The 18104-nt window shown below is 35.0% G+C and overlaps 2 protein-coding genes and 2 non-coding genes across 4 annotated transcripts; all 4 read left to right on the top strand.

Moving 5' to 3' along the window:
• The first annotated feature begins 2946 nt into the window (after positions 1-2946).
• Positions 2947-6649, top strand: LOC111878724 (KH domain-containing protein SPIN1). The gene is made up of 7 exons (XM_023875226.1): positions 2947-3035; positions 3166-3254; positions 4730-4860; positions 5384-5479; positions 5553-5669; positions 6269-6412; positions 6491-6649. The coding sequence occupies exons 1-7, from the start codon at positions 2947-2949 to the stop codon at positions 6647-6649; spliced, it is 825 nt and encodes a 274-aa protein (XP_023730994.1).
• Positions 6650-7811: 1162 nt separating this feature from the next.
• Positions 7812-9078, top strand: LOC111878760 (cytochrome b-c1 complex subunit 8-2, mitochondrial). The gene is made up of 2 exons (XM_023875263.3): positions 7812-8123; positions 8791-9078. Exons 1-2 carry the CDS (start codon positions 7954-7956, stop codon positions 8837-8839), a joined length of 219 nt encoding a protein of 72 aa, XP_023731031.1. The 5' UTR covers positions 7812-7953; the 3' UTR covers positions 8840-9078.
• Positions 9079-10800: 1722 nt separating this feature from the next.
• LOC111878793 (small nucleolar RNA snoR100) lies at positions 10801-10908 on the top strand. Its single transcript, XR_002845932.1, has one exon. It is a non-coding gene; the product is annotated as a small nucleolar RNA snoR100 (small nucleolar RNA).
• A 156-nt stretch (positions 10909-11064) lies between these two features.
• Positions 11065-11205, top strand: LOC111878796 (small nucleolar RNA snoR74). The gene has a single exon (XR_002845935.1). It is a non-coding gene; the product is annotated as a small nucleolar RNA snoR74 (small nucleolar RNA).
• The last annotated feature ends 6899 nt before the right edge of the window (positions 11206-18104 follow it).

Genomic DNA, 18104 nt, shown 5'->3' with positions numbered 1-18104 from the left:
TCATAATTTTTCATCCGACGTCTGTTTTCGACTGTCTTTATATCGTTGAGCTCCTATTAACAAAATTTTCAATTCTCATTTAGGGTATGTCGGCTAATAATCGACCGATCTAAAATTCGATTTCCGAGCTGTATACTGCTATGTTGAATCTTAGATAAATCGTAACTTCCTCAAATGAAGTCAGATTTGGATGTTCTCTATATGCACACTCTTAGTTTAACGTCTACCATCTGATCACCTACCATTTTATAGGCTTATCTCATGTGACTACTTCCTATATGACCAACGTAATCCTAAGTTGCTTTTTGTATGAACCAATTTAGGTTACGTTGCCTTATGTTGAGGTTGCCTTTGACAAGCCAAAACGACAACAACATCTTATTAATGCCTTTTTTTCGCCATCTTTAGCCACCACCAGTCGGCTGCTAGCTTTTGTCCTCATTGTCCAACAACCAACTTCCACCATCGTATCCTCTACCACTCCAACAAAATCATTCCATAATATACCCCATGGTAACCCATTTGTGTGTTGATATTTTTAAACCTAAACATTTTGTTGATTTATTGAAAATCTTTTTCATGTTCGTTTATTTATTAAATAAACAAACATAAACGAACTTTTTATCGAACATATTTGGTTCGTTTACCTTCCATAAACAAACGAGACCAATATTCATATTCGTTTGCTAAACTAAATCGAATGAAAAATCTTATTCAGATTCAAACAATAGTTTACTGGAAGTTGGAAGCCAAACGCAAAAGGCCTAATGGCTGAATAATAACCATATCCATAAAGTGTAGAGATGATCAATGTCATCAATCAGTTATCGACTTAACGTCCACCAATCTGAGCAATTGGAGAGGAGATGATTCTAGTGATTGAAAAGGTAGCGGTGTGCGGTCTATTCCCATTTCATCAGACGTTGATGCCTAATCTTAGGATGGAACTCATCGAGACCTCATTCATTAGGTAACTGGGAATTGGCCTAGCACCTTCATCCTCTATGGCCCGGTCGTCGGTGTTTAAAAGTAATTTTCCACACTTATTTGTAAATCGACAATGTGTTATGGAATTTATTTTTATAGGCTTAATACTTGTGAATTGCCTAATTACTTACAACCCCCATTTTTTTTGCTTAAATTTTTTGGTTGCGATTGCTATAGTACATTGTAGTTTTTATTTTTATATAGTCCTTGGTGAAGTTGTATGAATATCTGAAAGTTGATTATAGTGGTTAGCTACGGATCCCTAGATTCGTTTTTGGTGTTCCTTAAGATTGTACTTTCTACACTGGAACTAAATATAAGTTATCTCTAAAAATAGTAATAAGTAACCAGGTTTATTATAGAGACCTCTTTCTAACTAAGTGTGAAAAAACTAATTCTTGATCTCCTACTAATTAAATAAACATGAATTATCTCTAGAAGTAGTAACAGTCTTATCCAAATCCTAATTTTTTTGAAGAGTTCTTGTCAATGTCTATTATTTTTTCTTTCCCCTATTTGGTAAAATCATCATCAAAGTTCATGGTGATAAATTCAAAGAGGAGAAATATTGATTTGTTTAGTGTTCATTGAGTTTGGTAGGTATATCCATACTGCAAGTTTATGCTCACAAAATTCTTAGAAGAGCGAAGAAAGGACATGAGTTTTTGTTGATGTGTTTGTGAGCTAAATAAGTTGCACATAATCAATATGCTTGATTATGGAAACATAGGAACCTGGTATCAAGTGTGTGGGTTTTGTATTTATAAAGACACTAAACTTTGGGTGTGGCATACATATATATTTGTTGGATCAATTAAAACAAAGAAAATCAATTAGCAAAGAAACATTGTTTACATTTTTTTATCTCATTTCAAAGTAACACATCAAAATGAATGTACATCATATTCTATTGTAATGTCGTGTAGCCTTGAAACAAGCAAAACAACATTTCACATGCACCCAAGACACGTGAGCCACACCTGAGTTAGATTGGAGTTGCACCATGTTTGTTTAACTAAGCCATATCCATGTTATTAGTTTTAAAATTAATAAATGAATGTATTGAGCTAAACCTATATCTGAACTTAAATAATGTCTCATTTGTGTCATCACTTGTCAATGCATATATTTTTTAGAAATTTGTATTAGTTATCAGTTTGGCCAAATGAGTGGTCAATTCATCCTAATAGATGAAATTTATTGCTTTGGTTTGAAATTAAAAGATAACTAAATTCTTTCATATTGATTTAATATGAAAAGATACTTAACTTGAATCATAGTGTCCTAATCCCTTATCCTAATGTTCCTAGTGATAATTTTTTTTATAATGCATAATACCCAAATATAATTTCTTAGCACAATTGAAGTTGTAATGTTTACACTCCACAAACAAAGAAAAAGCCTGCATGCTAGGTGCTTTTGACTGAAAAATCCCCTTCCTTTCCCGGTTTTTATTGTCCTTTTTTTCATTTCCTAATTTTTGTTTGTATTAATTACGTAATCATATATAGGGAGTTGATACAATGTTTCCTTATCTATACCAAAATCTAAGGCCTTGGATAACAATTCGTTTTTTAAATCTCATAACACTTCCTCAAGAAATACTTGGCATACATGATCTATGATTCTGATAGATTGACACTGTAATATTGTTATATTCATCAATCATCATTGCACTTAAATAGGTCTTAGGATCTTCCACAGTCATGCATTGCAAAAGTAATAGAAATAGCAAACTGAAATTCTATAGCAAATTGAGGATGTTACCTTTAACAATCAAAGTTCATAGGACATCTGTGAAATACTCAAAAAGTTGAACGACTAATAGTGTAAATGTACCCCACTATTTAAACCCTCCCCATAAATAACCCACATAAATTTCCAACTCTTTTCCAATTTCATCATTTAATTTTCTATTTTTTCCTCCTCCTCTCTTCTCTTCTGGCAAACAAGTTAGCCATGTCAAACTTATATGGTCAGAACTTCAAATCCTCGCCTGCTAGTGCCCATTCTTCTACACACATTTGGGCTAATATAGATGGTGGGAGGTATAATCTTTCTTTCACTTCAAGATTTTATTTTCTTAAAAGCCTTTTGTTTAATACCCACTTCAAACTTCTAATGAACGTCACTTTTTGAATTTTATATATGTTTGGGGTGTTATAATATACCTTGCAGCTCATATCTGGAAAGGTTGTTAGAAGAGAAGGAGAAGGTGGCTTTCTATGTACAAGACATTCCTATTTGCAATAAATTGTTGAATCAAGGTTCAGATCTAATTCTTCAATTTGAGACGTTTTATTTCCTTGTATGAATTTTTTTGTTATTTATCTCGATCTTATAGAAAAAAAACCTTCACTTTAAGTGAGGATTATTGGATCTTATAGACCTATTTGACACATGTTTCAAATAATCTTCTAAGGTTATGTTTGGCAGAAAAGCTAGTTGGTAGTTAATAGCTAAAAAACTAGCTTACAAAAAAAAAACTTTTGGTAAAAAAAACTATTTGATATGCTAGAGGAATATATAAAAGGATATTTAAAATAATTTTTTTCTATAATTAATTAAGGGTATATTTGGAATTTTTAAAAAGGCTATTAAAAAGTTAGTCTAAGTGGCTTTTAAAAATATTTTTTGGCTTGTCAAACATGTCAATTTAAAAAACTCGAAAAATAAGCTAGTTGTGGCTAAATGTGTATTGATTTTATGCCTCTAGTGGACCATAGTTAGATGATGTGTATATTTAATGAGGAAAATACAATGTCAATGGTTTTTTTCATGCTAAGATGACGTGGATATAACCATTACAGTAATGACAACAAACTATTAGCGGTGGACGGTGGTGGTAAAATGACGTGTATAAGACAACATAGGACTTTATGAAAGTTGTTACATTCTATTTAAAGTACATCTATAGATGGAATATCGACTTTAAGAATCATTTAAGTTAAATAGTTATTCAGAAGCACTAAAATACCCCCAAGGTCCAACGTCGAACGCATGATAATTGATAGTATTTCTATCTTTATTTTTGTTCTTATTATCTTTTAGGCTATTTAGTTGTTTCATTGTTATGATGATTATTGGTAAATCTATTATAAATAGTTCTATTTCTATTTTTTATTTTTTATTTTTTATTTTTTGACTTATTGGGCTTGATAAGTTAAGCACTTAATCTGAAGAGCTATACATGGTTGTTTCTTTTTTTCACTTAATCTAGATATGGGTTAAGCTAAAAAAAACCTGGCTTAAAGGGTTATGAAACTAACATTTTACCGATTTGTGTTCCTTCTTTTTTCCTCTCAAGTTCCCTCACATTAAAATTGTTGAATATTGTGAAATTTGTTTTTGTGGAATGTAAGGGTAAAATAGTCATTTAATCTAATTGAGGCAGCTTATTTACTCTAGAAAAAAGAAACATGCATCATGTATACAACACTCTATCCACACACAAACATCATTATTCATTCATACACTTTACCCGTGCATGGGTTGATGGGAGGAAAAAAAGATACAAAAGTTAATTTGTTTGTTGTTTATATACTCATTCAAGGTAGCATTTAATGCTAGCATTTTTGATGTTGATCTGTTTTGGTAGATTGAACTACTCATGGCTTAAATAGTCATCCCTTTGGTAAAAGGAACTAAAATTTAGCCTACAATTGTAATCATACATTTCACTATTTTTTTAAACGAAAATTTGTTAACTATGAATAACATTATTACTTTATTTCATCAACAGAGATACTGAAGATTTCTGAGATGATATCCAACCATGGTTATAATGACTTTGAAAGACTACAGTTTGGAAGCCCTAATCGTTTGAATCATAATTTAAGTCATTGGGATATAAATTATCCTCTTCAACATCAGGTGAATATATTTGTTCTAATATGGTATTCTTTCTATTTTTCTTATACATAGCAAAAATATAATATGATAATATCTACCAACTCTTCTCTTTCGTAGTCTTAAGTTGACAATTAACATTTGAGCATTCAAGGGTATATTAGTCCTTAAAAATCTAATCTTTGATTTAGGACTGCCTTTCTTTAATAAATACTTAGAATCTTGTTATATTTTTCAGTTAGAACTACAACATGCATCAAGATGTCACCAATAAAAATCTTACTTTTGAACTTGTTAAATTTTGGGGTTTCCTTTTACATATGATGTGTGTTAATCCATTTTATAATTTAAGTTAAAAAGTGTTACTTTAATAGAAGAAAAAAGAGGAATTTAGAAATTTGAAAGACCATTTCTTTTATCTCATTTTAAGTTTATATCAACATTCACTTTCATGCTTCACTTTAAACACCACAACATAGATATATACTTTTTACAAGTTTGGTTTAGCTTTATTTATTTAATATATTTTTAAATATGATTTATCTAGACAACACTACAAGGACCTCCAATTGGTCATGGCCAAAGTTCCTTACTTACAAAGAAGTTGGTACGCCTGGATGTGCCTGTTGATAGATTTCCTGGTGTAAGTAATAAAAATTGATTTACTTACATATTAAAATAAGATGGAAAATGTTTATTAATCTCATGGATATCAGTTCAACTTTGTGGGAAGGCTCCTTGGTCCTAGAGGCAATTCCTTGAAGCGAATAGAAGCTCTCACAGGATGTCGTCTCTTCATCAGAGGAAGGGGTTCCATGAAAGACCCTAACAAGGTATAACTCCTCTGATATCAAATTCAAAGCATAAAAAACTTAAAAACCTTAACATTATTACTACTTGCATAATTTGTTTCTAGTTTTAATCAAATTGCCTAACATACATTCTTCGTTAAACCTTTTTCCTTTAAATTATTCTCTCCCTCGTGAGAGGATTGCTAACTACTTGATTGATAAATCTTTTTGTTGAAGTATGTGTTTGAGAAATGGATAAATGCAAGAAATAGCATTGTTAATTTCTTTTATTTTTTGATTATAACATTCTAGTTTCATTTCTTTTTTATCTGACAACTGTACCTTCCATTATATATATATATATATATATATATATATATATATATATATATATACATAATACTTTGAAAAAGTTATCTAATTATAGCAGTAAAAATTGCTTTGTTTTAGATAACATTGTTATACATGAGTAGATTTTTTGAATTACAATGTTGTAATAGGAAAGAAGTGAAAGTATGATGATATAACAAACAAATCAATGAGGAATATTCTTATTCATTGCAATGTAACCCTTTTAGAATACCATAAAAACTGAATGCCCATTTTATCTATTTTGATAACGTTCAACCGTAACCGTTAAGGAGGAGCGTTTGAGGGGAAGACCCGACCATGGACACCTTAATGAACCACTTCATATACTGATCGAGGCAGAATCACCTGAAAATGTTGTTGATTTAACACTCAAACAAGCACAGGAAATCATCCAAGAATTGCTCAAACCTGTGGTATGTTTTCACTTTTCAATATCGGTATCAGTGTCAGTGTCAACCTGCTAACCATATTTTACTTGTTTCGATTGCAAGACTTATTCTAAGGATCTATACAAAAGACAACAGTTACGAGAACTGGCTACACTGAAGTCCCTCTTTGGAGAAGACACCTCTAAGCCCAGTAGTAGTAAATCTACACGCAGGTGTGGCACAATGAAGCGTGCCACAACCGCTAGGAAAGGGACTATGTAGTCCTTTTTCTCATGCATAGGGTACAACCGGTTGATGTATGCCTATTATCGAGTGGTCAACTTCTACAATCTTTGCTGGAAAAAAAAACAAAGGATCTATGTAGTATGTACAAAGTTTGTTCGCATTTTCTTTTTCTTTTGTTTTATTTTTAGTGTAGTTATGTTTGCTTGGTGTTGTTCGGTCTTTTGAACCATTGTTGGCTGTTTTTTTTTTGTTGTTGCTTGTGTTATGTATCATAAGCTACATATTTGTTTTGTGTGATGTGTATATAGTGTCTAATAAATAGTTTTTAGCTTTTATATAAGGTTGTGTCTATAGAGACGAGAGATCGAAGTCTATCCCCACCTTTTTCCCATTGTTTGTGAGACAAAAAACCTCATTGACATAACTTATTGTTGGAGATGCATGCCAAACAAAGTGCTCAATTCTCATGTTATATCATGCTTTCTCATGTGTTACAAATGTCGTGTGGACCAATCTGCTAGGTAAAATGTTGTGTATATGAGAATGATTGATCAATCGAATCTTTTAATTTCTTAATTTAGTGTTAGCTTTCACTCTTGTTATGATTAAACGATTTAAAATTTACTTATTTTACTATTTTTAAAATTTTGGCTCATTATTTTAAACATCAATATTTATAGCGTGATGTAATGTAATTTATAATTTTTCTTGTATTTATCTAACAAAATAGACGAGTTCCATGACTTCCATTTTATTGGACATTCAGGCAATAAGATTATGTTTGAAAAAAAATTCTCTTATAAGTTAGTTTATTGTAATTTGATGTTTTAGTAAAACAATAAAAATTGATTATCCTAGTTTGTAAAGTAGCTTATAAGTGAAAAGACTGTTTATTAGTCGTGATTGAGTCAAAATCTGATTGAGACATACATAACCACGACTAAGTAAGAGATACGACTAAGTAAGAGATATATCAAAATCTTCAGGACTGAATCAAAGGTTTCTAACATATGGTATAAAACATTTTGAATCTACCGAATCATACTAGACTTTTATAAGATTCAATAAAAATCATATCATGCATCCTAGTTAAACAAGATTCTAATTTACCAAACATGGCCTGCTTTAGAGGCCGTGAAGCCTAATGGATCACTGGCCCAACAATAAAATCATTATTCGATTAAGATTCCTAATTTTCTTTGAAACGAAATCAATTTTGGGGTTTCCTTTCAAAAGCAAAATTTGGTTTCGATCTCTCTTGTTCCTTGACCATTTTCAATTTCAAACCCTGATTTTTGAAGACACTAGTTCTGATCTCATCAGATCGGAGCAATTTTAAGATGGGGAAGATTCCGGTGAAGATCAAGTCGGTTGTGTACGGTTTGTCACCGTTCCAGCAGAAGGTGATGCCTGGTCTCTGGAAGGACTTCACCGGTAAGGTTACACACAAGGTCACCGATAACTGGCTCAATACCATCCTCCTCGTCGGTCCTGTCGTCGGCGTTTACACGTAAGTCTCAATAACAATACCAGCTTCTTCATTTCTAACCGATTTATGTTCATATGTTTGGTTCTATACATTTGAATAACCTAAATCTCTAATTTGCTTTAGCTTGAACGTTTTCTCCTGCTTCTGTACTTTCAGTTTATTATAGTCCGTGATGACTTTCGATGGATTTGTGATGAGTTTATTATATCATATAGCTATGGATTTGTATATTTCATATGTGATGCATTTTGAATTGTACCCTTTTCCTTGGAATTGACTAGAAATAGTTTCAACTTAGCAATCTACATGCTTAAATCTATCCGTGGTGCTCATTTGCAATATGAGAAAAGGGTTAATGTCATAAATTTGTGCACAGGCGATAGAAAATGCAACTTGCATATAAGTTAGCACGAAGTTTATATTAAACAAGTTAATTGTGTGTATTTGGATTCAAAAGAGAGAATTTTTGTATGATTTGATCAAAAGTTGTCAAAAGATATACGCATCACAGGCAATTTAGATGTTTTTTTATATCGTTTAGTTAGTAACTTTCTTGATGATAACATATCTGAACTATCATCAAGAAGGGATTAAAAGAAAGAAAAAAAAGAAAAAAAAAACTCTTATTTTTTCTTAAGATTTTTCATGTCCTGGATATTGGTATTGACTATCCTATGTGGGTTTGCAGGTATGTTCAGAGTTACCAGGAAAGAGAGAAAATGCACCATAGGTTCTAAACACATTCTACAATGGTGTCATCTTTCTTGAAAATGAGAAAGAGAGAGATCAATGCCTCTTTCCATTAAATAAACAAACATAAATTTATATTGGGGATTAATAAGCTTTTTTTTTTTTTAAAAAAATTGTGATGAATGGAGCTGTATTTGCTAAGCTCCTAAACTACATCTTTTGTTACTATTCAATTTGTTTTCTCTATTCTTAATTGTCATAACTGAAAAAGAATCCTTTCGCAACATGTCCAAATGTTAAATCGTGATGAATGTTGAACAGAATGGTTCCAATCCCTTAATGGTTAAGAGAAGGTAATGTTGCTTAACTATTCAGAAGCAGTTACAAGGCTTTTGATTTGTTCAGATGTGACATATGAACGGTTTCATCCAGAGGTTACCAAACAGAAGTTTTCATTTTTTTGCTTCTCTTTATTCTGTTGCCGCTTGTGTGTTTGATAAAAAAAACATCAGAACTTACTAGATTAATTCATGTGTCCCCGTTAAGTTGAATATAAACAACACTTTACAGGTAGGTTATGTTAAGATTATTGTTTATAATCATAATAAAAAGATAATTATATAAAAAAATCAAGAAAAGCTTTGAAATGCCAGCCTGAATGTTTTGATACAGATTTGAAAAATGATATATTATGATGATGCGAACATATTATTTAACCCGTCTGTCTGTCTATTTTTGGCATCTCTATTGTTCTAAGATGATAAATGTTCATGAAAGAAAATTTCATGGAATTTTTTGGGTGCATTATTTTCCTTCAAGATGAAAGAGGCACTTTAAAAGATTATTTTCCATGTTAAAAGTGTTCCATTGGAACACGAAAATGTAAGTAAGGAGTCGTGTGATAGAGATTCTGATTAGGTCCAAAGCTAGGACTCGGCCCACCTTTTCCTATCAATGTTTTTGATTTGCTTCAAAACCTCTTGACTTGATCGTAACTTCTCATCTAGTCTACCACTTATCTTCTGATTTTGTTTGGAAAAAAAATTCAGACTGAATTTTACTCTTCAGTTTTGGACTCGATCCTCAGTCTAAGTGTTTGGTATCCATTTATGTTTTTGACACTATCCAAACTCTAAGCCTCTAACACAGTCAGTTTCTAACAGTAACTATCAAACGACCATTAAACTTAGTAACTATCAAATGACCATTAAACTATGTTCGGAGGTGTTTAAGATTTGTTTACTTAAACCGCTTATTAGCATATTCAGTATGATACTATTAGTAAGATAATTTGAATATTTTGGTTGATTGTGGTTATTTTGGTAATGGTAATAAACATTTATGAGTTAGCTATTTTATATTAGCTTATTAGTTTATTATGATTGATATTGCTAAATAAAGACTTTTGAATAAGCTTTTTTTTTTTAATTATATTAGCTTAGTTTTGTATTGTTAATAATCACCATTGTATAAATTATTTAATTTTAATTTATTAGCTTATTTGCAGTTTTATACTTCTAATAAGCACTTTAAGTGTTAGGTTGCACAGTTAGCTTCTATAAGAAACAATATATCCATTGCACTTTGGTACTATTTAATTTAATAGCTATACAAAATCATCATATTTTAATGTTTATCAAACCAGAAGGACCAAACACGTAATTTTGATAAAAGATATTACGTTATATCGACCGTCATGTTTTGCTATTTTTGGATTAACCCTACCTGATAAAACCCTAACCCATCTTATAATCGTGCTTATATATATACGCATCGACATGATGAAGCTTTCCGTCTTCTCTGATTTTCTCTTGCGAATTCATATTTACTTTTCATCATTCTTAAAGATTTGATTTTTCGAACGATTCTTTACTGATCTGCTAGTTGTTTTCCTTTATTTCTTTTAAAATTTCGATTCTTTGATATTTGCTTCTTGAATTTTGACGTCGATGAGATTCGAAAAACTCGACGGATCCGTGTACAAATAAGCCGATGCTCTGGATATATGTGATGAAGGTAGCATGGTAATGTGCACGGAGATCAAGTAACTTTTAGGTCGTCATGTCTGCTCCCTCTGATTTTCTCTGATTTGGGGGCCTGGATTAAACCTACATTTGCTAATTTTCTATATTCTATATTTTCCAAATTACCTCTTGATTTACATATTTACTGCTTAGATTCATGTAAACTTGTTCGATGAAAAAGAAATCGATTTTTGTCAAATACGAGTAGTTATCATTGCTTTTTTTTTTTTCTAAAATTAACCTGATGTATAAAAGCAGGGATCTATTGCCAAATATTAATGTGAATCGATCTCCCGTAAACATCAGGGAAATAGAGCTGGGCATCGTTATTGGGTGAACCTCTTGAATTCTTATATGATGGATAAGGTTCAGTAAACGAAGCTATATTTTTTACTTTTAAGTATCCATATATTTAAGAAATCCATCAGAGCTTTTTAAGATTGATATTCTATTTATATCTAAAACTAAACGATCAGTCGGCAACATATTTAGCTGTTTTTTTTTTCTTCTAAAATTCTACTTGATGTTCTTACTGCACTTTTGTTGGAATACTGGAATTTAGGTCTTTTCTTAGAAGCTAAGGGATTTTTTATTCTTTAAAAATGAAATGTAATTTGTTAAAAGATTTTGCATTTTTGTAGAACTGTATATCAATTTGAACTCATGACGTTGGAATCTTGGGATTAAAAGCATCGTTCGAAAATAACTTTTTCCTAAACATCTTTTGACATTTTTTAACCTTTAAAAAAAATATGAGTTAAAATTCAGTTTAAAAATAATCCCGGAACACCCTCTTAGATAGCTTGGCGCTTTTGTGAAATTCATGAATATCGAGCTAGTCTTAAGGCAGTACTGTTTCATATGAAACAATATATATTTTCACCATAGTTTTGACGAAGGTAAAAGTTGAACATAATATTGAAGAACAAGATTTGAGATAGTTAATGCAGTACTATTTCATATGGAATAATATATACTTTTATCATAGTTTTCACTCCGAAGGTAAAAGTTGTAGATACAAGTTGAACATAATATTGAATAACAAAAGATGAGATAGGTATGCAAGAGAGCCTTCATTTTATGAAGGAATATACTTTTGGACAATTAGTTGAAGCTGTTTTCTATCACCTTCCTAGTTTAAGCGATTAGTAGTATTGATATAAATTGGTCCGGAAACCAAAAAGCTAATCACATATCATCAATCGGTTTTGGTTTGGTTCTATCAGAAAATATGCTATCTAAGAATTTGTTCGGAACCAAAACAAGTCTAAATCGGAGTGGAACCAAAACAAGTCTAAATCGGAGTGGAACCGAAAACAAAAAATGATGGATTAGTGGAATTGACTTGTATACAACTAATTTCTCACACCTATTAGTGTTTGTTAAAATGTATACCACTAATTTCTCACACCTATAAGCATTTGTTCTTCCAATTTTGTTGGCATGGTGAAGAACGGCGGTCTTCATTTCTTTTTTCTTTTTTTTTATTTCATTTTTGATGACCTACTAAGAAATTAACAGGAAGGTTTGGAGTGGGTCATTAAGAATGAAAAAACAAATGAAACCACAGCCCTCCACTTTACCACTTTATTTCTTCGCCATGCCAACTAAATTGGAAGAAGCATTTTAACAAACATGTAATGGGTGTGAGCAATGTTATCTTTCAAAAAACCTGAACAAACGCTAGGGTACAAGAAGCCAACGGTGATGGCTGAGAAGATAAACAACACTAATATTCATTAACTTTTCCAACGACTAACAATTTGTTTTTTAATTTATTGTGGCATCCTAATTTTTAAGGTCAGAAAAGACCGATTTGTTTATGTTTTGTTTATAAAATCAGAGTAATCATTTGATTAAAAGAGTTGCGAAATTTGTTTCCAAAACAAAATATGATAAAAATTTATCAAATCATTTATTTAAAGAAATGTATTTTTATTAAATAATAAAATCTCAGGATGTCATGTTCTGATACAGACGATCATAAACAATATAAAATAGACCTTACAATAGTTATTTATAATTACCGATCTATAATCCAAAATTTCTCGTCAAATCCACAAACTTATACTCTTGTGTCATTACCTGTAATGTAAAAAAAATTGAGTGGGTCAGACTTAGGAGTCTGGTAAGCATATAAGGTTTCAACCCATAATAATATATTTATTTTATTCAATCATCAAACAATCAACTCAATTACCTATCTCCATTATCTTCTTTATTTCTTAAGGTTTTTACCATAAGAATCGACTATCCTTCCTTCATTCGTTCCTAAGGATCGACCTAACGAATTGACACAAAGTCCATTACTGTCAAATTTTATCTATCAGGTACTAAATCCATAGATATCAGACGCTAACTCCATAGTCACTAAGGTTCACTTAACAGGCTGTAACTCCATGGTCACTAAGGTTCACTTAACATGCGCTAACTCCATAGTCACCAAGGTTCACTTTAACAGGCGCTAACTCCATAGTCACCAAGGTTCACTTTAACAGGCGCTAACTTCATAGTCACCAAGGTTCACTTTAACAGGCGCTAACTCCATAGTCACCAAGGTTCACTTTAACAGACGTTAACTCCATAGTCATCAAAGTTCACTTTAACAGGCGCTAACTCCATAGTCACCAAGGTTTACTTAACAGACGCTAACTCCATAGTCACCAAGGTTCACTCATACCATCTTTCATTACACACCTATTATTCCATCTACTCATGTTCTACCCAACATATTTGTAGATTTTAAATACAAGTACATGTTAACTCATTTAGAACTTATATAAAACATTCATTTCACTTCCACATTAAATAAACAAACAATATATAAACACATAACACGTATTCCATAGCAAATATTTCATATTTATGTGTTAGAAGATAGTAACCACACACTCAATTGATTAGACGATGCTCGGATAGCACTACGACTTGTAAAGTAGTATTTCTTCGGTGAAACTGAGATATCTACACACACCGGACTTCCCGTGAGCAGAGTTTCGGCTAGAAAACTCTTTTCTTCTCGGGATCTTCGGAGCGTCGGGACTCACTTTGGGTCTCAGGATGATATCGGGGCTTCGGGGGTATTTCTTTGCACGTAAATAGATGTAATACGGGTGGGAGATAAGAGATTTGGCAACCACAAACGACTGCCCCTTCAAATCTATTTATAGGGTTGTTTTCTCGATTTTCATGCCGTGAACAGTGCTCCCACGTCGTAGGCATAAACCTCATTGCATGCGTCATCATCCACTTGCTCTGTCGGGTTCCAGAAGGCATCAGAAGCCAGTTCACATCGTGAACACTGTTTTCACGTCGTGGTCTCTAACAGTTTTGGGTTTCGCGCCCCAAACTTCATAAATTCATAATTTTCGCAAACGAACTCCGTTTCCGACGTTCTTTATATCGACGTGTAGGTAAAAACAAGATCTACAACTTTCATTTAGAATTTGTCGGCTAATTTTGAATTTATTTATATTATATTATTTTTAGTAGGCCGGGACAGGAAAACTCCGTTAGAAAATCATAACTCCTTCGTCTGACGTCAATTTTCGTCTGTCTTTTCACCGTTGGACTACTATCGACGAGATCTTAAATTCTCGTTTAGATTGTGTAGCACCTGGTTTTTGGTACGTATTCTTTGTAATTAACTCTTTAAATATTGCATTTTTTGCCTTGGACTCGGCGAGTTGAAGGACCAACTCGCGGAGTAGAAGCGGGATAAGACGCGGGGTCTAAGTTGTGGACTCGGCGAGTCGGTTCCCGGACTCGGCGAGATTTGGAGCTTAGTGGAAGAAGGAGGAGGTTGAAGAGTGCAAGAAGGGGAAGTAGATCCGATATCTACACTGTGGGAAGCTTCCATTCAGGTAGAAATATTCCCATCTTGATCACTAGTTCATTAGATCCCCTTTTTGTCCCTAATTAGTGGTTTTCAAGCCCTAAAACCTCAAACTTCATGTGTTTATGCTCTACGTTCTGAAAGGACTTCAAACCTGTACCTTATGGACGTCTTAGAAGTATAAAGTCTTTGTGGTTGAAGTGATTAAGGTCCCTATTGAGTGTATGACCTCATAAAGAGCTTGGAATTGCCTTTTTGAGCTCATACGGCCATGCATGCATGTAAAGTTTGCAACTTTACGTAATAAGCATGCCCTAGGAGCCTAGATCTATGGTTTGGAACCGTTGCATGTCTCAAATTTGGTCTGTATGGGAGGAGGGCTGAAGGTACTCGGCGAGTTCCAAAGTGGACTCGGCGAGTTCTATGAAGATGGTCTTAGACTCGACGAGTTGGATGAACAACTCGGCGAGTCCTATGAAGATTACCTGGAACTCGACGAGTTGATTCTTCAAACTCGGCGAGTCATATGAGTTGTTACTAAGTTAAGAAGGGTTTAAGTGTGGAAGGTCCAACCCTTCGTAGCTGCACACGGAATTAGCAATTTAACGTGTAGCACTTGTCCCAGAAACCCAAATCCTCAAGATGGATGCTCTGGTGAGGATTTGGAATCGACTAGGAGATTTGCTCGTGGGACTCGGCGAGTTGTTCTCGGACTCGGCGAGTCGGATCGCGAGTCGGTCCAATCTTCCCAAGTAGTGAGTTATGGGTGACTCAGTGAGTGGGAAAAGGGACTTGATGAGTAGAACTGGGATAGTAGGAGAGGGACTCAGCGAGTCTGTGCCATGACTCTGTGAGTCCAGTCAACTGGAAGTTGACTTTGACCAGGGAGTTGACCTTGGACCAGAGGTGGGTCAGTCATTTGACCTAAGGGTATTTAAGAGTATCTAATCTATGTTTATGGATTTATTAGCCGGAGGATTTGTAGCACCTGGTTCCTGGTACGTAAATCTTATTTGAATATCAGTTTAGAAGGAGAACTCGTCGAGTCGTCGCCTAACTCGACGAGTAGAAACAGGATTCAGGTCAATCGTTTGGGTAGGGACTCGGCGAGTTGGAAAGCCAACTCGGCGAGTCGGGTCAACTGAAAGTTGACTCTGTCTTTGACTTAGGGCATGGTCAGGGGTAAAATGGTCATTTTACCCAAAGGACAGTTAGTAGTGTTTGATTGAGTATGTTGTGGGAATTGCAGCCGGAGGATTTCCGGAGCAGCAGTAGACAGTCAGTTCCCGATCAGATCAGCAGCTACTTCGAGGTGAGTTACCTTCCAGTAGCGGTGGGTCTACGGCCACAATGTCGGCCCACCAATAGGAGTTGTATGTAGACGATTGTCTATGTGATATTCATCTAGGGATTACTACTACCTGTGTTGTGTTTATGTGCTAGTATGATATGATGCTATGTGCTAGTGACAGTAGGGGGAGATAGTCCCCGAGATATCCGGTCGGTAGGGCCGAAGGGGTAGTCATACCCAGCCATGTTAGATAGATTCTGATATTGTGATACATGTTATGTAGTAGTAGTAGAGGGGAGAAATAGTTCCCCAGTATCCGGTCGAGAGGACCGAAGGGGAGGCCAGCACCCAGATATGCTAGGCAGTATCCGGTCGAGAGGACCGAAGGGGAGGCCAGCACCCAGATATGCTAGGCAGTATACGGTCGAGAGGACCGAAGGGGAGGCCAGCATCCAGATATGCTAGGCAATATCCGGTCGAGAGGGCCGAAGGGGTAGGTCGGGCACCCAGATATGCCTGACAATATGTGTATGTTATGAGATTATATGGTATGTAGTACAGTGGGGGAACTCACTAAGCTTCGTGCTTACGGGTTTCAGTTTTGGTTTCAGGTACCTCCTCAGCTAGGGGAAAGGAGCCGGCGCGGTAGCAGCATGTCACACACTCACACTCTCTTGTTTCTGCAGTTACGAGTTTATTCTGGGATTGATACTCTGATAATCGATTGATCGAATGTTGTGGTTTTCAATTTGGTTTTCGATGTGAAATGGTTTAATCAAACAATGTTTTAACTATTAATGCTTTTATGTAATGTTTTATAATGAAATTGTTGGACGTGAAAATTGGGTCATTACAAGTTGGTATCAGAGCCCTGGTTTGAGGGATTCGGACACACCTTCGGGGGTGTCTGAACTCAAATCGAGGGATTAAAGGATTTTCTGAAAGAAAATGTTTTCAAAAAAATTGAGAAAAGAGTTTCGAGAAAGAACGAAGTGTGTGATGTGCGCGACCGGCCGAGCTCAAGTAAGTATTCCCCAAAGTACCCATACAAGTTTATGTTATGTTTATCAACTTTTGTAGAACAGCATGCTAGAATAGGACTAAGGATCTAGGAGTGATGCCTTATGTGCCTGCTTTATGTGTTTTAGTTGTATGAGAATTGCATGCTAGTATCGAGTAGACAGCGGTAGGGTAGCCTGTTTAGGTTATGCCTGATAGTATGCGTTTAGCACTGTGTGCTAGTTCAGTTTCTCTCTATGAGAGCGGAGTTGCTTGAGGTTTTTCCCTTGTCTGAATGCTGCATGCTTCGTGCTATGTGGGACTCTGAATAATGGGAATTAGCCATTAGGCGAATACGTCACGTCACATGTGATCAGGGTTGAATAATCTTAGAGTACCAGATTTGATCCTACTGCGCAACTCTTGTTTGAGTCCAACCGTTGTAGGGACGAGTCGGGTACTCGAAGGATTATCTGAGCCTCGTCACGTGTGATGGTACTCGGGTAATGGCTAATTGGCATTACAAGGAGGTCTGCAGCAGCTGAGGACTGGATCGAGTAGAGTTGGAGATTTCCCTAGGGCGAGCCTAGGATGAGTATAGTAGTGACCAGCCATAGTGAAAGGGATCTGGTGGAGTCGAGGTAGTCCTTGAAGAAGGTACGGATAGATGTGGAAGGTAGTATGGACCCGTACTACTGAAAGCAGAGGATCCGTACCCGAACCAATGAAGGCCAAGATAAGACCAGGGAACTTGTAAGTAGTTGTGATCCCTCAGGAAGTATCAGTATCACTAATGATTGTTGTGATGTATTGTAGAATGGTGGTACTTCGATCGAGGCCGGTAGATGGCGGTTCAGGAGACGGGTCAGGTTCGGGATCAGGTTCCGAGCAGGTAGATGAGGGACTACGCGAGTTCATCGCGTCAGAGATCACCAGGGGTATCCTTGAGTCGACTCCCGTTATCTTCGGGTCGATCAAGGAAGGGGTCATCGAGTTGATGGAGGATCGCCTTCGGGCATTCAAGAGTGATATGGCATCTAGCCAGTCGGGATCTCGCACACTGTCCTTTAAGGACTTCAGGGGCAGTGGTGCGCCGGATTTCCATGGGGTGAAAGACCCCATTGCTGCCAGGCGATGGATTGCAGACATCGAGTCTGCACAGT

The sequence above is a fragment of the Lactuca sativa genome, chromosome 5, assembly GCF_002870075.4.
Source record: "Lactuca sativa cultivar Salinas chromosome 5, Lsat_Salinas_v11, whole genome shotgun sequence".
Lineage (NCBI taxonomy): Eukaryota > Viridiplantae > Streptophyta > Magnoliopsida > Asterales > Asteraceae > Lactuca > Lactuca sativa.
Note: the sequence above shows the minus strand (reverse complement) of the source record. Positions and strands in the feature narration are given on the sequence as shown.

What these genes read in the sequence shown, in the direction of transcription:
- LOC111878724 (XM_023875226.1), top strand. Translation starts at nt 2,947, where the DNA reads ATGTCAAACTTATATGGTCAGAACTTCAAATCCTCGCCTGCTAGTGCC. An exon ending in CAATAAATTGTTGAATCAAG is followed by an intron (nt 3,255 to 4,729) that starts GTTCAGATCTAA and finishes TTTCATCAACAG; the next exon opens with AGATACTGAAGATTTCTGAG. An exon ending in AAGAATTGCTCAAACCTGTG is followed by an intron (nt 6,413 to 6,490) that starts GTATGTTTTCAC and finishes TTCGATTGCAAG; the next exon opens with ACTTATTCTAAGGATCTATA.
- LOC111878760 (XM_023875263.3), top strand. Translation starts at nt 7,954, where the DNA reads ATGGGGAAGATTCCGGTGAAGATCAAGTCGGTTGTGTACGGTTTGTCA. An exon ending in CCTGTCGTCGGCGTTTACAC is followed by an intron (nt 8,124 to 8,790) that starts GTAAGTCTCAAT and finishes GTGGGTTTGCAG; the next exon opens with GTATGTTCAGAGTTACCAGG.